The sequence below is a fragment of the Kalmanozyma brasiliensis genome (assembly GCF_000497045.1).
Source record: "Kalmanozyma brasiliensis GHG001 unplaced genomic scaffold PSEUBRA_SCAF12, whole genome shotgun sequence".
Lineage (NCBI taxonomy): Eukaryota > Fungi > Basidiomycota > Ustilaginomycetes > Ustilaginales > Kalmanozyma > Kalmanozyma brasiliensis.
The window spans coordinates 396,547-421,158 of record NW_015961951.1 but is presented as its reverse complement, the minus strand read 5'-3'; the positions used below and the strand labels follow the sequence as shown (position 1 = coordinate 421,158).

The following is a 24,612-nucleotide window of genomic DNA, read 5'->3' as shown; positions in this document are numbered from 1 at the left end:
ACGAATATGAACCTTCACGACATGCTTCCAGGCCAAGCAAGGTCTTTGACAGGCACCCAACGCGAAAGCCGAGGCACGCCAAAACGCCAAATTGTTAGATTGACTTTCACTCCCTCGGCATCCTCGAGCCTCCCCTCGAGACCATTGACAGTCAAGATGGTCATTGAAGAGTCATGAATGCCCACAAGGGTCGTGAGATCAGCATCGTGCACATCCTAGATGCAAAAGTGCAGCAATGTCATACCAATGACGGACAAGGGACGGACGTGCCCAAGGTTACGCCGAGAGCAAGAAGCCGAAAAAGTGGGGGGAAATCTCGAAGACGGCCTCTCCGAGAAGGCCTGGCTATCCCATCGACGCTGTTGATCACGTGCAGCAGTCTCTCGACCTTTTCTTCTCGACGACCCTGGCTCGGAAAAATCCTTGAGTCGAGAGGAACGGGGGCCTAACACATTTGCCATTTTTGCCCCGGAATAGCCGTGCCGTGCTTCCATTGTTTGCACCCTTCCCCTCTCTCCTGACCGTCTGGCCGCAAAGATGGCCTTGGCCGAAGATGAGAAGGAGCTCCTACAGTGCCGATTCGGAAGAGCGGACAAGTGAGTCAGGTTCGGCGCGCTGCCGAGTGATGTTGGCAGAAAGCAGTCGGTGGATCCGAGGTGATGTGTGCGTGTTGGTTGAGACGCGAGCTGCTTTCAAAAGTGACACGCAGCGTAAAGAGACGAATCGGCCCTTTGTGAAGGCTGAGGTGTCCGTCCGCACGGTTGGAAAGCGTCACAACTCTTGCTTCTTGAAACTCCGCCTTGTCCGTCTCTCGCTTCTTGGCTCCATGGCTTGAGCTTCTTCATCCTCATTCCTTTCCATCCACTTCATCATCGTTCGCCCTTCCATCCTGGCTTGCAACCCATGTCGAGTCGCTGTTGAACTCGCTTACCAAATACCTCGCTTTATGGACCGATTGGATCGATCCTAGTACGGTCCGCTTTCGTAGAGGCGGTTCGCACACCTTCAACCCCCATCTTCGGCGACAACAGCGGACAGACACCATCTAGGAGCGACTACATCCATGCAATCGCGCAGCTTTCCTCGCTAGTTTTGCTTCTTGTCGCTCGTCGTCGTCGGTCGCGACTGTCTTCTGAGCACAGCCCACTTGCGCCTCCTTCCAAGGTCAAGACCTTGTCGGCAGCCCCTTCGACATGGCGAGTCTTCTGCTTCGGCTCTTCAACTCGAAGCAGTTCTCGCCTCAACATGCTCTCTCCTACCTCCGTACCTATTCCGACAACATAGGCATCACCTACTACCTCGTTGCCCAGCTCGAATCTGCTTTCGAGCCCGAGGAGGTCGAATTCTACTGGCCACAGCTCTGTCACCTGCTCATCACAAGACCGTCCGAGTCGCGCGCTCTCGAATGCTTCATTCTCCGAAGATGTAGCCAGTCGGTCCACGTCGCTCTTCTCACCCTCTGGTACTTCCAAGCCGCCCTCTCCGACCTCTCCTCCAACCCACATACCGCCTCCTTCCACATCTGCCATCGCGTCTTCAACCAATGCCAGCGCATCCTCTTTGAAGATCCCCTCTCCAGCTCCAATTCGGTCTATGCGCTCAGCACAGCTGCAGCCACCAGCCAAAATGCCGCTGGGCCGTCCGGTTCCAATCTGCTCCAGTCAGGCCTCCAAAGCCTGCTCGCCGCCGCCAGCTCTTTGGGACGGCAAAAGGTCTCGTCCCAAGCTCCGCTCGCCAACATCGTCGGTATCGGCTCCGTCATGGCCAGTGTCCCAGCCATGCCAAGTCTAGCCGGCATCACAGGTAGTATCGCCATTGAGCAGGCCAGACGGCCGCCCGATGCCATGCAAGATGCGCTTGCTGCGCGAGACGCTTACGACCACGAGGAGGACGGCGAAGTCTACGGCAGCGGTCATGGACCATCAGGCGAAGATGACGCTGCCGACAGCTCGGACAATGACTCCCTGGACGAAAAGACAACCAGCACAAGAGATGCAGCCAAGTCATCCAATTCGCGCGTGATGTCAAGAGCAGACACTGCTCCTCTTCCGCCGCCTAAAGATAGACCAGCTCCCGCTTCACCCAGCAAGGAAGTCACCTCGGGTGGCTCACTGCCCGTCGCTCCGGCTGCTAAGAAGGTCGACAATCCGTTCGCCACTTTCGCTGCAGGCTTCAACGCCGGCTTCCTCGATCTCAGCAACAAAGCCGCTGCTGCCGTGAGCGACGTCTTTGGCCAAACGCAGGACGAGCACGTCAGCTCCAATGGCACATCTACCGCCAGCAAGAAGAAGCAGGCCTCTGGCAAGGTACCACCCCCCTGGTCTCCATCGAAGCACCGTCAGCTCGCCTCGGTCAGCCACTCAACTGCTCCTTCGCGCTCGGTGCCCAACCTCATCACAAGCAGAGGCAGCGTCTCCTCCGTCTTTGCCTCCTCAGCCACCCTCGACCAGTCAGGCGCCAAAACGGAAGCCATCTTGGCGCTCTACAACGCCGAAGCGCGACGCAGCTTGCTCCGCTCCAACTACTGCAAGGTACAAACGCAGTTCCTGTTGTCGCTGCAGGACATCTCGGCTCGTCTGTTGCTCATCCCGAAGCCAGCTCGAGTCTCGGCGTTGCGCGCAGAGCTGACAGCGCTCAACCACAAGCTACCCGCCGATGTCTGCTTCCCCTTGTGGTGCACGGCGGACGACCGGGATGTTCGAACAGCTTTTGACGGCAGGACGCAGACTCGACGCCACCACCGCGTCATCCGCATCAACCCGAGTGAGGCCGTGGTGCTCAATTCGGCCGACCGTGTGCCCTTTCTCTTGCACGTGGAAGTGCTCAATAACGATCTCGACTTTGATCCCGATCGCAGGCAGAACAGGGAGACGCTGCGGCGTCTGGTCACGGAGGAGGACGTGCGCAGACGTAAAGTGGCCGCTGCATCGTCGGGCCGGTCATCATTCGTTCAGTCGACGACGGAGCACGCACGACGAGGGTCCGACTTCAACACGGATGCACAGGTCAGCACGCCAGACGCTGTGCAGGACAGCGAGTCGCCAGGGCAGGTCACAAGGACTAGCACGCCCAAGCCTCAATCGCGCCCCTTTACTCCGCCCATCGAGCGTGAGGTTCAGCCCGAACGGCGAGCCCAAAACGCGTCCGGCGGCACCAATATCCCCCCTGACGACGGAGAAGAAATGGACCTGACCGAGCAGATGTACGGCTCCGACCTCGCCGGCTTTGGTGGAGACCACGACTCGTCCGACGACGAAGACCTCGCCTCTCGCAACCGAATGCACGATACTGCTGCATGGACATCCGCTCCCTCCGGCACTACCACGACCACCACCAGCTCCGTCACAGGCGGCACAGGCACCGATGAACAGCTCGGTGCAGGTCACCGGCCCATGAAAGAGTTTTCCCTCGACGAGTACGCCCAACGCATGCGCACCGCAGCCATCATGCTCTCGCAGCTCAACAAATCCACCAACGCCTCGAAGGCGCAGGCGATCATCAACTACGGTCCCAGCCTCAACGCGCAGGGTGGGTGGAGTTCGTGGATTGTGCCCACCAACTGGTATTCTTCGTCTGCGCCTGCTGCCAACGGGGGCGGGGGCGGGGCGGGGGACAAGTCCGAGATCGGTCAAGGTTCCGCCGGTGTCAGTACGCATGTCAAGACGAGCATCGATTCGACCCGCGTCATGGCTGGGATGCCGATGGGTGGTGGAGGTGGCGGTTCACGGCTGGTGCACGCCGAGACGGAAGCCATCCGCAAACGCATCATGGAAGAAATGATGGCTTTGGAAGAGGAGCGCATGCGACGGATGAAGGCGGGTGGTCGCCAAGTGTCTGCATCACGGGCGCGCAAATCGGCGGGTCAAATGGCGGAAGACGAGGAGGAAGCGGTCCTCCGTGCTGTCAACAAGGACGATCCCTCCGCTGCGATGTTCAGCGAATCCTGGGCGGCCAAGAAGCAACGCATCCGGGCGTCCTCACCCTACGGCCACCTGGCCAACTGGGACGTGTTCTCCGTCATTGTCAAGACCGGTGCGGATCTGCGACAGGAGCAGCTGGCGGTGCAGCTGATCAACGAGTTCGGTCGCATCTGGCAGGAAACGGGGTCCAAATGCTGGGTGCGCTACTTCCGAATCCTCGTTACTTCGGAGAACAGCGGGTTGATGGAGACCATCACGGACGCGGTGTCGGTGCACTCGATCAAGAAGGAGGCGTACTCACGGATGAAGGAGGAAGACAAGGCGGCTGGGTATACGCTCTACGATCACTTCCTCGCGGCGTATGGTCCGCCAACGAGTGCGGGCTTCGTGGCGGCGAGGGATCGATTCATGCGCAGTCTCGCCGGGTACAGCATCATTTCGTACCTGCTTCAGATCAAGGATCGGCACAACGGCAACATTCTCGTCGATAACGAGGGACGGTTGATCCATATCGATTTCGGTTTCATGCTCGGTATCAGCCCCGGAGGCGTCGGGTTCGAAGCGGCACCGTTCAAGATGCCGCAGGAGTACATCGATATCCTGGGTGGACTGGAGAGTCGAAAGTTTGACGAGTTCAAGCAGTTGATGCGCAAAGGGTTTAGGGATGTACGTGCGCACGCGGAAAGGATCATCATGCTGGTCGAGCTGATGAGCAAGGATTCGAAGCTGCCGTGCTTCGCGCTGGGCGATCTGACGGCGAGCAATCTCAGGGACCGCTTCCAGCTGGGGCTGAGCCGGGAGCAGTGCGACGAATTTGTCGATCGGCTCGTGCTAGCTAGTGCCGGGTCGGCGTTTACACGGCTGTACGATGTCTACCAGAGGATGACCGAGGGGGTTTTGTAGGGCGCAATGATAGATTGGCACAATTGTCATTGCATGGCAAGAGTGTCTGTGTGTGTGTGGTTCCGTTGTGAAGCGCATGTTCTTGAGTCCTTCTGCGGGCATCCTGTTCCAAACCCATCCATCCAGGCAGGTCAGAAGCCTTTCTATCCCTCCGCCTCCCTTGCCTGCCCCTAGAACGGGACCTCGACGCCCACTCCCTCGGCAAACTCGACAATCAATTTCGTAATCTCGACATCCTGCAATCCGACGCCGACACTCTTGAACACGCTAACCTTGCCCTTCCTGCTCAAATTATGGACCATGGACCAGCCGGGGAACTGGTGTACGTAACTATCCCTGTTTCTCAAGTCGTTGTCGGTGGTTGGATGTGCGGGTCGCGGCGGGTATATATCTTCACCGAGCGTTCTACACCCCTTCCGGATGTCCTTCTGCTCCTTTGGGCTGTGGAGCTTGATCAGACACCCAGCTTCCTCTTTGCACGCGTCGAGGCTGTCCACTGTCAACCGTCCCGCCTTGGCCGCCTTCTGGATCAGTTCCGGTGGCAGCTCGCACATGTGTGGCTTGTACGAGCCGACTGCGCAGATGTGTTTTCGCTCCCCTCGACGTAGGCCCAGCTCCTTGATCGTGAACAAGGGTTCGGTGCTGGGGGTGCAGGTGAAGACCAATGCCGCTGCGCCCAGTGCCTCTTTGACCAAGGTGCGATCCGACGCGTTGATGCAGCCCACGTTGACCGTTCGAAGCGAAGTGGCGGACGCCGTGCACAGGTCCCTCAGCTGAGACTCGAGTCGCTCTACCTTCCCCTTCACCTCGTCGTCCGTCAAATCTCGATGGGATCCAACAATAACAGTGATCGTCTCGATCCAGTGAAAATACCGCAGATGCAACCATGCATGGTAGACAGCTTGCAGACCGTCTCCGAAGACAACCGCGTGCTTGACGCCCTCCATCGCCTCCGGCTCCCCGAGCGCCAGTAGCGACGACAACAGGCTCCCCGTCGCAGTACGAAGCGCTGTGAGACAGGTCGAATTCACCACGTGACTCACTTTCCCGGTTGCATCGTCAAAGAGCAGGTTGACACCCGGAATGCCGGACATGGAAGAAGTGGGCAGGGGGACAGAGACGATCTTAACGACGCTACCGGGCGAGGCTGTGCGGGCGGGCATGAAGAGTTGCGTGTGGTGCGGCGTTGTGAGTGAGAGTCGCGGAGGACATTGGGCGATAGGATCGGGCGAGGCGGTGGTTGGCGAGGCCTTGCGCTTCTTTAAGGGCACATCGGATAGCGCTACTGCTTGCGAGTAGAGCAGCGCCGATAGGGAGAGTCGGGGTAGGATCGTGCGCACATCGGCATCCGAGATGACCTTCATCGCGCACGAGGGTGGCAGGGAGCGGCAAGGAAGGTGGCGCCGGAAGGGTGATTCGAAGATGTGGATGCGAAGATATGGACGGGGGCAGAGCGGGACGTGTGCAGTATTGGACGGTTTTGGTGGGGTGGAGGGCGGCGGGGAAGTGTTGGTCTCAACGACGCGTTTTTTGGTTGCGCAGCGTTGCTTCCTGACCACATCGTCACACCTCGAAGCACCACCTTTTGCCTCGACAATCCCTTGTCCGCAGTGCAACCGTCCCATTCGCCATTGAATCAAGAGGATATTGCCGCTCTCTCTGCAAGTCTACTACCCGGGCTCCACGCATCTCGAACACACGACTCGCGCTACGATGACGAGCATCTCCCCATCACATCCTGACGGCGAAGCGTCATCCTCGGCCCGTCCTATAGCACCTTCAGCGCCAATCCTCACCCCGACCCTAGCAGCAGATCTCCGCCTCACCGCCCTCACCCACCTTCTCCACGGCACCTCCTCCGCTCCTCGCACCGCATCTCCACCGGCGCTCACCCGACTCTCCCACATCCAGAGCACACTTTCGACCCTCAGCTCCACCTCGAAACCCCTCTCCTCCCTGCTCTCCGACTGGGAGGTCTATTCGGACCTGCTACATCCCTACCCTTCCTCTTCAACGGGAAGCTGGGACGCAACACAGCAGATCAGCCTGCTCCTGGCGCAGCAGCCCGAGTTGCAACAGGCCCTGTCGGAGCTATCTGCCATCCAGCTGCTAGCGCAACAACGCGGCGTGCTCGATTCACACCAGTCCAAAACCCTCGCCCGCGCAGTAGACGCTCACAACCCTCAACTCACGACATTGCAGGACCGCGAGAGGGCGAGAGCAGAAAAGACGGCCGAGTGGAACAGCAGATTGGTCGCCGTGGTCCAAGCTTGGGCACAGTATACGGAGGCTTTGAGTCGCGCCTTCGTCTTGTTTGACGACCAGCTGCTTCAATTGGAGAGGCAGATGGGCGTGCTCGAACGCACCAGTCATCCAGCATAACAAGGCAAACTCACCGGCCAACGGAGCGCATCACACACTGACAGCGTGACCAAAAGCGGGTGACATTAACCGTCATCACAAGGGCGTTGCAAAAGACTCTGATCGACGGGCCCATCTCGTCAATCGCCGTTCCCCGCACCATTTCCCCCCGTCGCCCCTGTCGCCTCCGCCTCGCCATCCAACAAACTATACTGCTTCATCAACACGCACTCCCCCCCATGCTCCAGATCAATGTTGTAACTATAAAAGTACCCTTCACTCGTCACGACCATTACGTGCGGTGTTGTTGCGCTGAGCGCTACGACACTCGACACGCCCTGACTAGGCAACTTGAGAAAGGCGAAATCGCGACTGGGTTCCCACATCTCAGTCAAGCTATTGGGGAGATAGCCGCCTACGCTGCCGCTGATTCCGCGACCGAGGGCGGCGGAGCGTCGACGTAATGTGCCACCTATCCCGCCGGACGAGGGTTTGCGATTGCCCATGAACGCTTCGTACCCCCCTGTCCTCGAGCCGTTGGTGGAGCCAGGTGGAGAAGACGTATCCGATCCCGCATCGAACGAGCTCACACTCGGCGAATGCATCCCATTCCCCTTTGACCCTGAGGAGAGCTTGAAGATGTGAACCGTCTCGGTATCCGACGAGACCGCCAGAAGCGTAGAAACAGCGTTGAAGTTCAAGCTGAAGATCCGAGCTGCGTAGCTTCCTCTTCGGAACTGATGCACTTTCTGGGCGGCGGGGACGGAAAAGATGCGGATGACGGTTCCCTTGTCCGAGGCGGTGGCGAGGAGGGTTCCGGTGGAATTGAGGGCAAGGGCCGAGATGGGTGTTTTGTGCGCTTGGATCACGTTGGTGACGGATAGCGAGAGGAGGTCGAAGATCAATACGTCGCCGGCGGTGGCGGCGGTACTGGAAGAGGTGGATGTGGAGGAGCCAGCGGTGTTGGCGAAGGGACTCGTGGGACTGGCTACTGGAGAGGGGTAGGCGAGGAAGCAGTTCTCGCTGCTGGGCGATAGGGCGCAGATGGCCATCGGGTTGGGAGACGTCTCGATGGTGTGGAGGAGCTTCATGTTGCTGATGTCGTAGATGTAGATTTCCTGTTCGAGCACTACGACTAGTCTTCTCCTGTTCAGCTTCACTCCAAGAATCGCTGTGGGAAAAAGCAGCTCGCAGATGACAGACTGGCGTTTGGTGTTGACGATCTGCAGTCGTCTTGGCGAGGCATTGCTCTTGGGGTCCGAATCCGAGGTTGCGACCAGGGCGACCAACGAAGTGCAGAAGAGCATCTCGACGAGCGAAGTGGGGCCGGCATTGTTGGTGTATACGCGACCGAAGGGTTCGCAATTGGTGATCGAGTAGCCGTCACGGGTGCCGACGGCGATGCACGAGTGGTCCTGGTTGAAGTTGACCGAGAGGAGTGCATTGGAGGATTTGGTCGGGAGAGAGGTCGACATGTTGAGAGCTGACCCGAGATGGTCTGTGAGGCCAGGATTGCGGGTCGATGCTGTGAACGTGGCTGCGGATGACGTTGATGCTCGAGTTGATGGACGATGTGAGTGAAGGTAGTAGGAGGGGGATGGATGCGAGAAAGAGAGTGAGGCTTGAAAGTGGGCTCGTGCTTGGCAGACACGCACTCGCACTGCACACGGCCTCAGCTGAGCCCCAATTCCCCATCCGGCTCGCTGCCCGGATAGTCACGTTGCCTCATAGCTCTAACATCCTTGAGCCATTTTTTCGCTTCAGATTCAGGGTCCAGCTGGAACCAACACCTCGCTTCCTACTCAGCCTTTGCCTCTTTGCGAGACACCGCCACCCGCGTCCTCAGCCTCGATGCATCTCATGTCCTCGACAGCAGCATGACGTTGGCAAACGTGGCGAACGATGCATCGCCGTTAGCATCAGCGCGCATCACGTTCGACCAATTCGAGTCCTTCTGTCGGGCCTATCTCGCTCGGAGAGATCGGCTGCATTCACACTCGCCGTCGTCGAAGCCAGCATTGTCCTGGCTGACGTATGCGACAGGATGGCGATACGACCCGCCGCTGTTCGCAGGAAAGGCATTTGAGGGTACAGCGGGTCTCTCACGCTCCTTCGACTTCCTGTTACCCTCATCCCGGGCGAGGAGTTCACGGAAAGAGGACAAGCCGGTGGATCACGACGATACGATATCAGCCATCCAAGATGACGCAGTAGAGCGACCCGACAGCTCGATTGAAGCGGCGAGACAGGCGGTGACGATCCATCAAGCCATCGCATACTCTCCAATATGGACTCTTCCGATTTTGCATTTCCACGTCACCACCCACTCTGGCGAAACGGTCCCGCTCGATCAGCTTACCCGGTTCCACATCGTGCATTCTTTAGGCAGCCTTCCTGCAGAAGATGGCACAGGAATGGTGGCAGCCATCTCTGTCGGCGATCATCCGCGAACAGGTCTGCCTAGCTACCATCTGCATCCGTGTAACACCAGCGGCACCTTGAGTGGCCTGCTCGGAGAAAGAGATCAAGGCGAGACCGAAGCAGAAGACGACGAGGACGAGCGAGGTTGGAAGTACATCAGCACCTTCATCAGTCTGTGCGCCTCCGCTGTCGAGATGCGCGCTTGAGAGATACCCTTAGCCATACAAAATGATACCCTGTCACACGCACTCATCGTGCGCCAAACTTGTGAGAGAATGAATGTGCATGGATATCGAGCAGGCTAGTAATACAGTATGGTAGGCGAATGAAGGAATGCGAACAGACGAAAGCATTGACTCGAGGAAATCGATGATCAGGATCGCATCCTGGAAGGTCTTGAAGCGACCGTGGCCGATCGGCTGAGACTGGCCGTCCAGCGCTTTCCCTTCTTGACCTCGGCGGTAGCCTGCGAGAGATCCACTTCGGAAGCGCCAAACATCTTGGTCAGGTCCTTTCGTCCATTCGACCTCCCACCGTACGAGGTGAGGTCAGTGACAGACTTGGCACCGGCAACGCTCAGCCCGGCTGGCACGTCGACGCTGTCGTCGTCGTCGTCCGAGAGCTCCATGAACGACTCGTGCGATTGCTGCTGTCGGCGTGCTTGCGAGCCGGGCAGGGGTCGTCGGGTAGACTTGGGGCTTTCAAAGGCGCTGGCAGCAAGCGCTCGAACGTCCGTCAGGTCAACGACAGCGCTGTCGCTTGCGTTGGTCTGCTTGGCTATAGAGTCAACGTTGGAGCTGAACATCCTCTTGAAGCTCAGACTGGATCTCGACCTTGCATCTCCCGTGGCCATCGAGGGTGTCAGCAATGTCGAACCCATCCTCTGGCTCGGGGCGGCGGCCGAGGTCGGTGTGGGCACCATCGCTGACGACGTCGACGATGAGTGGGTCGACACTGAGGCAAGAGAAGAGAGGCTCGGCCTTCGCGTACTTGCTGAAGGTCTCCGCATGCTGATGCGGTCCTTCCAAGCAGTAGGCATCTCGGCAGCTGCAGCATCGGAAGGTCGCGAGCTGGTGGAAGCAGCAGACGCTTTTCGCAAGCGGCCGAACATGCTGGATTCCGATCCCTTAGCCTCCGCCTTCTTCGGGCCATCGGCATCCGTGACGACTGCGTTGTCGCTCGAAGACAGCCCAAGACGATCCGAGAGCTTGCTTTTGAGCGAGACCGTCGACTTGTTCATGCCGCTTGCCGCGTAGGCTACGAAGGAATCCGTAGCAGTCAGCATCGACGGAGCAGGCTCCAGACCCAAGCGCTTGCGCGCCGCAGGGTAGGCAGGGATTTCCTTCAACGACGCCATCGCCAAGAGGTCGGCGCCGACGTCGGGACTCGACGGTTCGATCTCACCCAGCCCGGGCAGGTACGTAGTGCCGTCCTTCTTGCGGATCCGCTCGTGCAGAGGCACCGGCTCGACGCTAACAGCGTGCTCGTCATCGCTGCCGTCGCGCTGTTCGACGGCGCCGTCGTCGTGCTGGGAGCCCATCCAGTCGCCAAGGAGACGTTGCGGAAACTCTTCCTTGAGCTGCACCTCCCCAGGCGCTGCCGCCACCACCGAGTCGAGGCTATCGAGGCGCGCTGGAAGCTGAGGCTGCTCGAAGCCCTCCTTACGACGACGACGTACTTGACGCGAAAAGCGAGGCTTATTCACCTGTGCAGCTCCATCAGGCAGAGGCGGCAAGGGCATAGCGGCCATACGCAGCAGACCCTCGGGAAGCTTGCTGATAGCGCTCTGGGTACATCCAGAAGGCTGAGGCGTCTCCGAGGTCTCTGTTGGTAGCGGAGGCGACGGCTGTGCCTTGACTCGGACTGGGCTGATGGGCTGTTTGACGGACAAACGTCCGACAGAGTAGCTGCTGCTGGCGATGGACGATGGACGCGTGCTCATGGCCGTGTCGGTCGAGTTGAGCCGCATCATGGCGGGCGCAGCAAGGTGTGCATTGTAAAGCAAACTCGAGCCGTGCGACACAATCGACAGATCAGCGGAGGCGGTCGAATTGGTGGAGAGGTAGCTGGCAGCCGAAGCACGTCGGTTGTCAGGCGAGCGGCTGCTAAAGCTATTGCTCGTTGACCCGTGACCGTTGTCGGCCATGGGGCTCGAGGTTGCATCGTACGATGCCTCGCCATAGAGTGCGGGGTTCTCAAGCTGGGTTGCGCAGAAGTCGCCGCGTGAGACAACCGGACGCAAGGCAGCTTCCTGACCGGGTACTGCAAGACTGCATCGACGCTCAGGCGTGGATAGTCCTGGAGGAATGAGGGTGCGGCCGCGGCCAGCCGAGGCGGCAGCAGTGGCCTGCTCCCGCTCGCCGCGCGAAAGTCTGTGAAGCGATTGCACGCAAGCCTCGAGCAAAGCAACTTGCTCGAGGAGCGAGTCGGCCGACTTGGCCGCATCCTTTTGCGCGTGACCTGGCATCGCCAGGGCTGCGTCTTCGATGCCAAGACCCATGATCGTGACAGTGGGCGGTTCCGTGTCGTTGAGAGGAGAGAGGAGTGGACTGCCCTCTGGCGTCAGGTACTCGTCCTCGTCCGTGGACCGGTGGGAAGCGCTGTGCGAGCTGCTGAGCTGGCGGATCTCTTGCTCATCATCGCTGCTACTGCTGCTGCTGCTGTGATGGGCGAGCTCCTCCTCGAGCCAGGTAGCCTCGTCGTTGAGCGTAGGACTGTCGTCTTTGCACACGCAGGTCGGTCCCGGTACCACAAGACCAGAGATGGACATGGGGAGACGATAGTCAGACGGCGCTTGCATGCTGTAGTTCGCGGTGACAAAGCGATGCCAGTCGAGGCCGCCGTCTTCAGCATGGCTCGGCGAGGCTTCCGAGCCCGTTTGAGAGCCCTTGAGCATCGTCTTGGGGTGCATCTTTGTGGACGTCGATGAGAGAGGACGAATGGTCTCGATGGAAGAGCACATGCGGATGTGGAAACTCTCCTCGGCGATGCTGTGCATGAGCACGGAGCCGACTCTTCCGTGGCGAGTGGGATGCGCCAATGTCTTGGATCGCGGACGCTTGGCCTTGAGGTCTGCGGTCATCTGGTCGATCTCGGCAAAGGAAGTGCGGTGGGTCGTGGAAGGGTCGATGTGGTCGGGCGAGGCACCGTCCTGGACCACCTCCTTTCCATTGGAGTCGACGGCAGACCCGATGATGCCGACATCGCTGCTGGCACGTCGATGAAGGGGAGTCGAGACGCTGATCCTGCGAGCGTGTTTGATGACGGCTTCGAGTTCGTGTCGCTCCGCTCCAGGAAGGACTTCTTGTGACGATGAGGCTGGAGCGTCGAGAGCTTCGAGGGCGACGGACGATGACAACGGCCGCGACGATGAAGGCTCTGTCTTGCACGCCCGTCTCATGACGGGTCTGGCAGGTAGAGCGGCCGAATCAGCCTCGGTCTGGAACGATTTGGCACGATCGGCTACGCTGAGACCGCCGAGCATAGAGGTTCGCTTGACATTGGGCTTGGCGGACATGTCGCTGCTGGTGTTTGAAGATGACGTCGACGGAAAGTAAGGAGAATCCGATGCTTTGGGAGTGAGCTCTGATGATGTTCTTTCGAGAGAAGTGGTGGAGTCGGTGATAGAGAGACGCAACGAGCAGGTCGAGTCGTGGGACGATGAGTAAGAAGAGGCTCTTGATGAGGCTCTGGAGGATCTTTTGGGGGTGGAGGAGGACCGCGGTAGGATGGGAGGCTGAGCAGAAAGATCGAGGGCCTGTGTGCGTCTGCGACTGATGCTGGAGATGCGTGAAGTTGAGGTACTTGATGAGCTAGCGGCGGTTTGAATGGAAGCAGGAGCTAGCGTAGAGGTGGAAGCGACCGCAGCGTTAGCACCTTGGGACGGTGCGGTGCGAATCTTGGAGTGTAGAGAAGCGCTCTGTGACGCCGAGCTAGAGGCCGTCATGGATCCGGGGAAGAATGGGCGGCAATGCGGGTCAGCAGAGTTGATGGGAGGCATGGCCAATAGATACGAGCTAGCGCATGTGCACTACGACGCGGTCGATAGGGGCACGGCGGGAGAAGAGCCCATTGGCAGATGGCAGAGGCGACGCAGAACAATGGCGAGCAAGCGAACCGAGCACCAAGCAGGGTCCAAGGGACGATGTCAAGAGCAGGTCAAGGTGACAGAGAGCCACGGACCCGAGAGCCTGCAGTGGGAGCGATTCAAGTGCGATGAGGCAGTGTAGATAACAAGGCGAGCCCGGTGTTCGAGAGGGTGTCGAGACGTGCGGTGGGGAAGCGCGATATGGAGCCTAGATGGTGGCGAGGAAGCTGGAACTAAGAAGTAGCTCGAGCCTGGACTGTGCTCGCAAGTGCACTGATCGCTTCGAAGGAGCTAAAAGCAGAGGTGGGTTGGTTCGGAAGGAAAGATCCCAGAGCTCTGACAGCGATGCGGCAAGACGTCGAGAGAGAGCGTGTGGGCGGAGATGATGGTAGGGACGACGATGTTCTTGTTGGTGGTGTGAGCGATCAACGAGGCAAGTGAGGCAACGAAGGCGTGCTCATCGCGAAGACTCGGGAGTGACAGGGCGAGAGTGACAGGCAAAGAGCAGCTGCTCGGCTCTGAGACAGAGTGAGCGTCGCTGAGACCGTTTTGTGTGTTGGTCTCAAGGCTGAGCCCCTAAGCGAAGGAGCGAGCTTTCGACGTGTCTCGGGTTCTGTTTCCACGTTGGGCTAAAGGCAGGTGCGCAGTCGCTTTACGAGACAGGAACCGAAGCCACGGAACGACGCTGGTCAAGCACCGCTCGCAGCAGGCGCGGGCGTAACGGCACAGCAGGAACACGAGCAGAAGAGCAGCCATTCAAGGTTTCCATGGTTAGGCGACCCATCGACGCCACTTCGATGCAATGAGGGCACTTTGGGCAGTAGCCACCATCACCACTGCTCGTGTGCTCGCATGGGTGACAGAACAGAACGGACAAGAGAGAGAACGTAGAGGCGCCGGAGCGTGGGCAATTTCGGAGGACGATTCGATGACAACCGAAAAGTGCGCCACATCCACTCTACGCACCACGCTGCAGCATATCGACACTGTTCGAAAGTGTTGCTCTCTCTCTCTGCGAGCGGTGGGTGAAAAGCGGTGATTTTCCAATGGAGCCGAGCTGCAGGTGAACGCCTCTTTTGTCCCACGCTTGCCATCGCTTGCAGGAGAGAGAGCGAAGAAAAAAGAGGGGGACAAGCCGCGTCGGAAGCGAATTCCGATCCAAAGCTTTCTCCCTGGGCTCGGTCATGCCGAGCAAGCGAGCAGGCCATGAACACCGTTTGAGTACGAGCGAGGAGTCCGACTTCCGAATGGTAGCCCCCAGCAGCAGCAGCAGCGGAGCCTATTGCAAAGCACTTAAACGACCATAAACCGAGCCGTTGATTGCTTCGCGGCACTGTCACTCTCGCCTTTGTGCGATGAACCATCACGACGCGTCGAGACGATGGTGACGATCGACTCCCACGGCAAGGCCGCTTCCCTTCAAATCGTGATGCCGTGTCCTCGCGACTCCCTGCGTCAAACGCGAAGGACTTCAGTGGCCCTGCTCAAACGAGCGAGCACTGCGTTCGCAAAACAGCAGCTGAGCGAGTCCAGAGGTCGGGCGGTGTTTCAGCCGGCCATGCAGGCCACGCGACATGCACTGCTAGCTTAACGTGAAACCAACCCTGAGACCCTCTTTTTCTGCGCCTCGCCTGCCTCGCTTTGATTGCCGCTCGCGCCGCCGATTTGCTCGAGACGCGTCGACCTCGCGTGCCTGCCTGAGCCCCATTTCGCTTCTAGCTCGGTTGCACGTCATTGCCCGACTGCCGTGTCGTTATCTCCTGACGTGATGGCTTCCACGAGTCAGAGTGAAGCGAAGCCATCGAGACCGGGACGAGGAACAAAAGAGAGCTGCAGCGGCTGAACTTCTGAACAAAAAGGAAATGAATCGCTTTTTTGTTCCGCAGGCTCGGCCAAGGCAGAGGCGTGGGACGAATTTCGGTCTCTGCTTTTCATAGCCGGCTCTTGCCATCCTCTCGCTGCCGACGCTGCAGTCCGAGCGAATCCAACGATCAGGAACGCGTGCCCTTTTGATACTCCGTCTCGAAACCGGCATCGTTGGCACCGCGGCAAAGGATGTTCCGCTCCACGGACGAGACTCTTGTCGGATCACCCGATTGCAACTATTGCAGCCCAACTTCGTATCAAGATCGCGGTCTGTGACGGGCAGGCTGATATTGTCTGCGTGCGCTCTGCCTGGGCTCTGAGGATGCTCTATGTCGTGTTGAATCAATGACTTACCTAGATGAAAGCTTTCGGAGCTGGTCCGACCTTGTCGTGGGAAAAGTGCTGCTATGCTGAGTGTTTGATGATGATCGGAGGCGTACCGGATGAGTGAGAACGGCAAGGGTGGAGCCGACAGTCGAGAGAGAGTCGATGGAAGAGTGAGGAAGGAGGGGAGTGGACACAAGGTGAGCAAAGGGGATCACGATCTGCCTTCGCTCTGATGATCTTGTCCGTCTTAAGTACTTCTGTTCTTGGTCCGCGCTTTGAAGCAGTCTGCATGCCGGGAAGCAGCACGTGAAGCGAAGATGCAGCACGAACAGGCACGCAAACAGCCGCTATCGTCTCTTCAGCGCTTGTCGTCAGGCTAGCATCGCAACGATCTCATCAAGATCAACGAGATTCTAGTCATTATCGTACCGAAGGCCTTCCGCCACCAACGCGCTGCAAGGGAGCACCCTCCCGCGTACGTGATGACCAAGCTAAATGCACACTATCGCGGTCTTCAGCTTCTCTCGCTGCTCGCAAGCCGATGGCGTACGCTGCAGATGGCAAGGCACGAAGCCTGCATCTCACCCTGACAGGAACGCAGGGCACAACCTCTCTGAGAGATCTCGGGGCTCAACCTTCTCGCGTACCTGACTCTCTCGTTTCGCCCTGAAGAAACAAGCACTCGAATGTATAAGCCGCATTCAACGCAGAGTCGAGGAGGTCCCAGGTGCAAGCATGGCGCCGTCCAGCATGGCGTCCAGAACCCCTCCCTTTCGTGTGCATTCAACCCAGGCCGCCTCTTTTCCCCCGTCTCGCCTCACAGCAGCTATGCGAGGGACTGAGAACAATCGAACCGAGCACCTCCTGCCGCAAGGAGTGCCACAAACCCCGGAAGCTTCGATCATCGGTATTCACCAGCGAGCGCTTAGGCGGAGTTGGCTGTCAAGAGGCCTTACCCATCGCGCAGGCAGGGGGTCGCGCCTCCTGACATCTCGGCTACGCTTCAACCCTGGACGAATTTTTCCACTTTGTTAGACCTTCCATCCGTCAAATCGGGCTCAAGCCTGCCTTTTCCGAGATGCGAACTTGCCCTTCAAAAAAAGTGGGAAGAAACCTTGGAAGAGTCCAAAATTTGCCGCCCTGAAGCTGAGCCTTTTTTGGAACGATCCACACCTTCATCCATCACCTCCTCGACACTTCGTAGCTTCGCCCAGCAACCATGCCGGACGCCTTCTTCCAAAAGAAGCGCAAGCGCAACACCTCCTCCGCGGGCCCCTCGAGCCGAGCGGGTCCTTCGCGCTCCCAACCGTCCTCTTCCAAAACAAAGTCTCGGATGCGCAAGACCGACTCCTCTTCGGACGAAGACGACGACGCAGCCGGCGGAGGGATTGATGACCTCGATCTGCGCCACAATTACGCCAATGATGCGAACAGCGATGATGAAGCGGAAGCCTCCGAGACTCCGGCAGAGGCCAGAGTGCGGCTGGCCAAGATGTACCTCTCCGGCCTCTCCTCCACCACCACGCCAACCGGGGATGATGACTTTTTCGAATCCGATTCGCCCTCCTTTGGGCTAGCAGACGCAGCCGTTGCAGATCGAGAGAACATCGCTGCGCGATTGCAAAAGGATGTGGCGGAACAGAGCGGGCGCGTCCACGTCTTTCTCTCGGATCGCCTGTCCGCACCCACTTCGACCCTGGCGGTGAGGGGGCATCGGCTGAGCGTCACTTCCGCGGTAGCCTCTTCGGACGCACGATGGTTGTTCACAGCGGGGAAGGATGGGAGCATCATCCGTTGGAGTCTGCGCGATGGACGAATGGTTCGTGTCTTCCCCAAACAGTCCAAGCGTCTCGAATCGAATGGTGAGGCTGTGCCTCCGAGCGGGGTGGGGAAGAGCAAGTCCTCCGGTGCAGCACGTCGTCGTTCCCGCCTCTCGAAAAGCGACACCTATCTCACCGTGGGACAGGATCAAGGTCATACAGACGAGATTTTCACCCTCTCCCTCTCCTCCGATGGACAACACCTTGCGAGCGGTGGCAAAGACCGTCGCGTGTGCATCTGGCGCATCACCCCATCCTCCGACACCTTCCTCAAGACTCTTTCAGGCCACAAGGACGCCATTACTGCGCTCTCCTTCCGTCTCGGATCACACGAACTCCTCACCGCATCCCTCGACCGAACCCTCAAGCTGTACGACATCTCCCAGCTGAGCTACATCGAGACGCTGTTCGGACATCAGGAATCCGTGCTGTCACTCTCGTGTCTGTCGGCGGAGACGGCGGTTTCGGCCGGTGGACGCGATCGCACCTGTCGATTCTGGAAGATCCGCGATGAATCCCAACTGGTATTTCGCGCTGGAATCCGATCGAAACTGCGCTCCGTGTTGGAAGGTGGCGAGCTGAGTAAGCCGGATCTTGGGGCTCCACACGAAGCGCTTGAGGGAAGTGTCGATGTGGTAGCCATGATCGACAATCACCATTTCGTATCCGGTGGCGATAGCGGTACGATTTCGCTGTGGAACTTGGGACGGAAGAAACCGATCTTTAGTGTTCCAGTGGCGCACGGGTTTGATGTGACGCACAGCGAGACGGAGGGCGAGATCCGTACGCCACGGTGGGTGGTGAGTTTGGGCGCGATGGCGTTTGGGGATGTGTTTGTGAGCGGTAGCTGGGATGGCAGTGTACGGGTGTGGGGTCTGACGCTGGCGAGTGGACAGGTGAAGGGGTTTAGGGAGCTGTTTACGGTGGATGTGCCAGGGGTCGTGAATTCGTTGCAGATCGTTCAACCGCCGATCAACAGCGTCGTGCAGGATCCGCAGACTAGGATGGTGCAGAGCACAGCGGTGAGAGCGGAGGAATACCGGCGTCGAGGTGGTCTGGATCAACCCTCCACCAGGCCAACGGAGAAGGAAGGGGAGAAGGGGGAGAAGTTACCTCGTGTCAAGGCGACCAAGGAAAACGCTCCGCCGATTGTGATTGTCGGCGTCGGACAGGAGCACAAGTTCGGTCGATGGATTCAGGATAAGACTGCCAAGAACGGGGCGTTGGTCATTCCGCTGCTGCTGACCGACACCGCTGCTTCAGGGGGCGAGAAGCGGAGGGCCAACAGTGAGGCCAACGCAGATCGATTCAAGCTCGTCTAGACACTCTTTCAGTCGCACATCGTTCGGTTGCAATGCATACCATCCTCACACACACACACACCCTGGATTGCGTTGCACGCACAAGGAGAGACTGAAAGAGCGATTTGGTATCGAAGCAGCCTACGAAATGAACACCTTCCTCACGTCCTCCACCCTACACATCTCTCCCGTTCTCGGACACCTCACTCCCCTCTCCCCCTCTCCCTCTTCAACAAGCTCCAACACCGTACTTTGCGCATAGACCCTCCCATTGCCCAAGGCCAATGGTGGATCATCACCATCCATCAGTTTGCCACTCCTACTGCACACCAGCGTGCTATTCTGATGGTGGCTCCAGGGCACTTCTTTCGCCAACACACCTAATCCTTCACCATCGCAGATGGGGCAGTCGGTATTCGCGCCATCCGAATGGTAGCACTGCGGGAGCTTGAGACTCGACAGGCCGGCGGAGAGGGCGATGTGCAAGATGGGTTGCGGGGGTAAGGAATGGATGGAGAGGGCACAGGTGCGGAAGCTGTCCCGGAGCTGACTCCATCGGTGGAGACTGTAGAGGTCTGCGTAGGCCCAAGATGTGGGACCGCAGGCGAGGAGACCGAGAGCACGAGAGACTTCCCGGCGCATCGCGGAGGCCGCGAGACGGTCGTACTCTGCTTCCTTTTCCGCTTGCGTCGGCGCCGTTCCTGCGGTGGATGTGGGTTTGGTCGCAGCTGTCGTGGGAGTTGGCGTGGTGACGAGCGGCAGGAGGTGGCGTCGCGCGTAGGCAATGGCATCCTTCATGCTCTCCATCGACCTGGTCCTCGTCAACTCGACAAACTCCTGTAATCGCAAGTTGAACTCCAACGGCGTGCGGATCTTTCGCAACGTCGCCTTGTTCTCGCTGCACCAAGCCAATGCCAGCCCGCAACTCGGCTTCACTCCTTCCCCTTCAGAACCTTCCCATCCGGGTGGACAGAGCGAGTCTTCTATCCGCGCAACCTCGTCGAAGAGCGCGACATCGACCAGGTCGCCGATCCCGCGCGTCTGCGCCATCTCCTTGGCGCTCTCTCGATAGCCCCGTCGCAGCATGTAGTCGACAATCATGCGGTCCAGCCGCGTCTTGCTCCATTCGACAAAATCGGGTGAGTCGGCGTCGGTGATCGAGTGCAATTGCGAAAGGTGGTCCGTTCGGGACTGGGCCATTTTGAGTGACGACTTGGCTGCGTCGGATAGAGGGGCGAGCTTGCGCTTCAACCCCTTGAGTCGACCGAGGACCGCATCGAGAGACTTTTCTACGTCCGCTGCGCTACTGGAGGAGGAGGAGGTGCGGGAGAGGTCGTTGAATGTGGTGCTGGCAAAGACGAGCTCGCGCTCGATGAGACGTTGTTGGGTCTTTTGCTGGCGACGAAGCTCGTCGAAGGGGACTTTGGCAAAGGGCGCTTCGAGGAGGAGGATGCCGTCGAGGTTAGGTGCATTGGAGGAAGATGGGAGGGGAGACACGGAAGTGTCGCCTGCATTGTCGATCGCCATGGCTTCCATCGTAAATGGTAGAGGATGATGGTGGACAGGGAGAGGGTGCGGGGTGACGAGGCGGTTGGACCCTTATCGAAAGCTCTGAAAGCTCAGTCACAGTCAGGCTGCAGCGAGAGCGCAATTTCAGGGCTCAAATTTCGACGCACATGCCACAGCTAGTGAGTGGAGGTCAAGTCGGTTCTTGCTCATCATCAGGCTCAGCATGAACGCATCTTCACTCGCACACCTTCGCATCACATCATCGTGGCATGAAAGTAGGCGTTTCATTGACCTGAGAACTGTCTGGAAGATGATGTTCACAGCAGCGCCGCGGTGGCGGAAGCAGCCTTGCCCGCGGACCAAGCCCTGACCTCGATGCCCAGCTTCTCGCATACCTCTCTGCCCTTGTCCGCCCAGAACTCGGGCGTCTTTCCTTCCTTGACCTTGTCCTCCCTCTGCACGTCGTTGAGCGCGGTCTTTGGCTGGCCATACCCCTTGATCCCTCCGTTGCAGATAAAAGCGCTGACGTTGGACTGGTAGCGGAGCGTCTCGAGTACGCCGATGGTTTGCAGCAGCACGTCGTCCAGGCGGCTCTCCGGAATGGGCTTCTTCTTGCTCGCCTTCTTCTCCTCCGCACATTCTTCCTCCTTTCCGTCCTCCATCGCCGTCTCAGTACCTGTCTCGTTGGGGATGGACAGATCCGAATCGTACTCCAACTCCTCCTCTGCCACTTCCACCTCTACACCATCCCTCGCCAACTGCTGACGAATGAACTTCTTCATCCTCCCCGCATCCTCCTTGCCAAATTCGGGAATCACCAGCTGATTGAACGGTTGCAGTCTCGCCTTGGCCACGCTATCGTCGACCAGCACGGTATTCTCCACTCCCCAAGGACCGAGTTTCTCGGCCACCTGAGCCGCCTCCCATGCCGCCGACCGCTGCGCCTTCTGCTGTTGTGCTGCGATGAGTCGATTCTTCTCCTTGTTTTTCTTGCCCTTGTACTTCTTATCCGCCTTGGGCGCGGTGGGTGCGGTGGGCGGGAGTACGTCGTCCGGTCGAGCCTGGTCCGCCGTATCCCTCGCCTGGGCCATCAGTCGACCCGGACTAGGCTGGTCGGCGGCAAAAGCGTTGAGCTCGGCCCAAACAATCTCGAGGTCCTTGATGGACTCGGCTTTGCCCGAGTAGAAGCGGTGCGGAACGAGCGTGTCGCGTGCCCAAACGCGAAGGACTTGCGAGCGCACCGACTCGTCGAAGGACGCGCGGACCATGCTGTCCACGTTGGCGGGCTGGGCGGAGGACCAGACGATGACCTCGGCTTTGCCGGACGAGCATGGTTCGTAAATGGGAGCGTTGTCGTCGGTGGAAGCGGAGGTCTGCCAGAAGTGCGAGCCGTGCGGACGGCTGTTGATGTGCACCTCTTTGCCTTTGTTGCTGGTGGATGGCGATTCCGAGTCGTGAGATGAGACGCCCAGACAGTACTGCAGAAAGCACAGCAGAAAGGGTCTCGGTACCGCACGCACCGAATCGAGTGCCCTGCCGTTGCCGCTCTTTGCCCTGAACACGAGCGTGCCGTTGAGGTCGAGAACGACGAGCAGCTTCCGATCTCGCGCTTCCTCATCGCTTAGCTGCCTCGAGGCCTGCTTGGCCTGCTTCAGATAGGTCGGTCTGGGAGCGGCACGTATCGCCGGTGGCAGCCGGTGCGCCGGCGCAGGTCGATACATGGATGGATGCGTAGGCGTCCCTGGCGCTGAAGATGAGTTGCGATCGTACGGCTGGAATCGCGAGGAACCAGCAGCGGATGCTTGCGAGTGGTAGTCCCGTTGCTGCTGCTGCTGGAAACCGTTGTACTTATAGTCGTGCGAGGGAGGATGGGCGCCCGGCCATTCGCTTCCAAAGGCAGCTGCGTCGCGCATCTTCTTGGGCGCAGCAGGCGCACCGTCGACGTGTTTCAGCGCAGCCTGCGCGTTGCTCCAGACTTCATTTGGCGGATGCGAAGGTGCATATGGTTGCCGTGCGTGTGCTTCGTGTGGGTATGGATGCGGCGACTGATATGCAGACATATGATGAGGGTGCGCATCGTACCCACCGTTTGTCCACGGCGCAGCATATGCGTGAGCTTGTTCGTAGCCGTCTCGCCAATCGTAGCCCTGCGCATCGCTGTATACGCGCTGGTCATACTCCCCGTACGCCGACGGATAGGCATCGTAGTAGTCTCGGTCGTAAGTACGCTGGTCACGGTACTCTGCTGGATATTGGTCGTAGGCATAGCCTTGCTCATAAGCATATGCGTCCTGCTCCTGGCTCCCTCGAACCCATTGTGGATGATGGCTCGAGCTTGCGCCGTAATGGGGATGGCGGTATGGCGCGGACATCTTCGTCACTGCTGTTTGCGCCGTATTGCCCTGTGCTCTTTTGGCTAAGAGTCTGAAAGGAGCATATGCAGACTTGAGCGCCATCCGGTGCGCCGTGTGTCTGTGGATGAAGAAGAAACGTCGAGGAGAAGGTTTCCTTGCGAGTCAGAGTGTCAAATTTTTGGCTCTGCTCCAACCACAAAGCGCAGCCGAAATCCGAGAAATGTGTTTTGGGAGACGCAGGGTCCATGAGGGTTTCACGCTCGTGATGTCACCTTTCCCTTTCGGACATGGCTGGTCGCTTTGTTGTTTCGTCCGTCACCACCAACATCGATACAATTGTCACTGTCGACAACGCAGCAGGAGGTCAAGATGAGACAGCGCACCCCATCCTCCAACGACGGCTACTCGTCGTCCTCCTCCACCTCGCCTGCTCGTCAGCGCGCATACACCCCTCGTTCGCCGCCCCGCTCTCGCACCCGCCCATCACCTGACGAGCCCACCCTCACCGGTAGCATCGGCAAGCTGGTCCGGCTAGCGATCTTTGCCGTTCTCCTAGCGCTCATCGTACCCTTCGTTCGCACACGGCTGTTCGGTAGCTCACCGAACCCGGCCAAGAACGCGACGGTCGACGTGAGTGTTCGTCCGACCGCCTTTCCGTCTCAAGAAGTGTTCACCTCAGGGGACGAAGAGGTGGACGTGTTCAACTTTAAGCATGAGGATTATCTAGCGCCGGCACGTGCGGCGAAGAAGGCTGGTGGGGTCTCCTCAAAGCCATCCTCTTCAGTCCCTCCGAAGACCAAGACCAAGAAGCAGGAGTCGAAAGGCAAAGTTTCAAAGGCACCCAAGAAACAACCGCGTGTTCAGCACGATGACGACGAGGAGGACGACGAACGCGACTCGCCCGCCAGCTCAGCACTGTCCACCCTCACCCACCTCTTCTTCACCCTCTACCATCTCACCCGTGCCACCCTCTATCTGACCATCATACCGTTCAGTCACATCTTCCGCCTCGGTGCACGCCTCACCTCGACCAGCTATCACTACTTTCGTCTCTCGCTCTCACACACCCTTCTTCCCGTCTTCCACCTCCTCGCTCCCCTGACCTACCTCGTCAGCGGAATCTTTTTCGTTTTTGTCCAAACGCCGTTCAATCTGGTCAGCGCGATCGTGACGGAGCTGTATCCGGTGTACATCTTCCTAGGCGCAGCGACGGTGGTCGGATTAAGTATGGGCGTGGTTGCCGCCGGCGTGCTGTATTTGTCCGCCTTCATGTTTGTTGATCGCGTTCAGAAGGTCGATGATGTGGGAGGAGGGACGAGGTTCGAGAGGATCAAAGCACCGGGCGGACACGGAAAGGGAAAGGGTCGGATGGTCGAGGAGGACGATGATGAGGATGTGTTTGGTGGCATCAGGACCAATAGCTCGAATGGATCGACGCCAACATATGGGAGGGGTGGGAAGGGCACCAGCGCCTACGATCAGTATTTGTATCAGAACCAACCGCAGAGGAGGGAGTACTTCAATCAGCCTCACTCGAGTCAGGGCGGCCAGGGCGCATACGCCTCGCCAATGCTTTCTCCCACCGCGCCCTTCCGGAACTCCAACGTCAGACGGCACGGAGGAAGGAATGACCACGCATACAGAGCCACTTCTGCCTCGACGCTTCGCGCTGGCGGTTGACATTTCGATGTCTGTCAATGGGAAAGTTAATGCTGTCACTGCTAGCGACTGCTATGCGTACAC

At 58.8% G+C, this 24,612-nt stretch overlaps 9 protein-coding genes across 9 annotated transcripts; 4 read left to right on the top strand and 5 right to left on the bottom strand.

The window, feature by feature from the left end:
* Positions 1 to 1,193: 1,193 nt before the first annotated feature.
* On the top strand, positions 1,194 to 4,823 carry PSEUBRA_001194 (Phosphatidylinositol 3-/4-kinase, catalytic domain protein; the record flags this gene model as incomplete). The annotated part of the gene is made up of 1 exon (XM_016434498.1): positions 1,194 to 4,823. One exon carries the CDS (start codon positions 1,194 to 1,196, stop codon positions 4,821 to 4,823), a length of 3,630 nt encoding a protein of 1,209 aa, XP_016294228.1.
* Positions 4,824 to 4,993: 170 nt separating this feature from the next.
* Positions 4,994 to 6,187, bottom strand: PSEUBRA_001193 (Ornithine cyclodeaminase/mu-crystallin; the record flags this gene model as incomplete). The annotated part of the gene is made up of 1 exon (XM_016434467.1): positions 4,994 to 6,187. The coding sequence occupies one exon, from the start codon at positions 6,185 to 6,187 to the stop codon at positions 4,994 to 4,996; it is 1,194 nt and encodes a 397-aa protein (XP_016294227.1).
* Positions 6,188 to 6,536: 349 nt separating this feature from the next.
* Positions 6,537 to 7,205, top strand: PSEUBRA_001192 (uncharacterized protein; the record flags this gene model as incomplete). The annotated part of the gene is made up of 1 exon (XM_059464539.1): positions 6,537 to 7,205. The coding sequence occupies one exon, from the start codon at positions 6,537 to 6,539 to the stop codon at positions 7,203 to 7,205; it is 669 nt and encodes a 222-aa protein (XP_059321122.1).
* Positions 7,206 to 7,324: 119 nt separating this feature from the next.
* PSEUBRA_001191 (WD40 repeat) lies at positions 7,325 to 8,659 on the bottom strand (the record flags this gene model as incomplete). The annotated part of the gene is made up of 1 exon (XM_016434474.1): positions 7,325 to 8,659. The coding sequence occupies one exon, from the start codon at positions 8,657 to 8,659 to the stop codon at positions 7,325 to 7,327; it is 1,335 nt and encodes a 444-aa protein (XP_016294226.1).
* A 1,319-nt stretch (positions 8,660 to 9,978) lies between these two features.
* Positions 9,979 to 13,605, bottom strand: PSEUBRA_001190 (uncharacterized protein; the record flags this gene model as incomplete). The annotated part of the gene is made up of 1 exon (XM_016434470.2): positions 9,979 to 13,605. One exon carries the CDS (start codon positions 13,603 to 13,605, stop codon positions 9,979 to 9,981), a length of 3,627 nt encoding a protein of 1,208 aa, XP_016294225.2.
* Positions 13,606 to 17,104: 3,499 nt separating this feature from the next.
* Positions 17,105 to 19,027, top strand: PSEUBRA_001189 (WD40 repeat; the record flags this gene model as incomplete). Its single annotated transcript, XM_016434485.1, has 1 exon — positions 17,105 to 19,027. The coding sequence occupies one exon, from the start codon at positions 17,105 to 17,107 to the stop codon at positions 19,025 to 19,027; it is 1,923 nt and encodes a 640-aa protein (XP_016294224.1).
* A 120-nt stretch (positions 19,028 to 19,147) lies between these two features.
* On the bottom strand, positions 19,148 to 20,542 carry PSEUBRA_001188 (CTLH/CRA C-terminal to LisH motif domain protein; the record flags this gene model as incomplete). Its single annotated transcript, XM_016434481.1, has 1 exon — positions 19,148 to 20,542. One exon carries the CDS (start codon positions 20,540 to 20,542, stop codon positions 19,148 to 19,150), a length of 1,395 nt encoding a protein of 464 aa, XP_016294223.1.
* Positions 20,543 to 20,832: 290 nt separating this feature from the next.
* On the bottom strand, positions 20,833 to 22,887 carry PSEUBRA_001187 (NLI interacting factor; the record flags this gene model as incomplete). The annotated part of the gene is made up of 1 exon (XM_059464538.1): positions 20,833 to 22,887. The coding sequence occupies one exon, from the start codon at positions 22,885 to 22,887 to the stop codon at positions 20,833 to 20,835; it is 2,055 nt and encodes a 684-aa protein (XP_059320887.1).
* Positions 22,888 to 23,238: 351 nt separating this feature from the next.
* PSEUBRA_001186 (uncharacterized protein) lies at positions 23,239 to 24,549 on the top strand (the record flags this gene model as incomplete). Its single annotated transcript, XM_016434491.1, has 1 exon — positions 23,239 to 24,549. One exon carries the CDS (start codon positions 23,239 to 23,241, stop codon positions 24,547 to 24,549), a length of 1,311 nt encoding a protein of 436 aa, XP_016294221.1.
* Between the last annotated feature and the right edge of the window lie 63 nt (positions 24,550 to 24,612).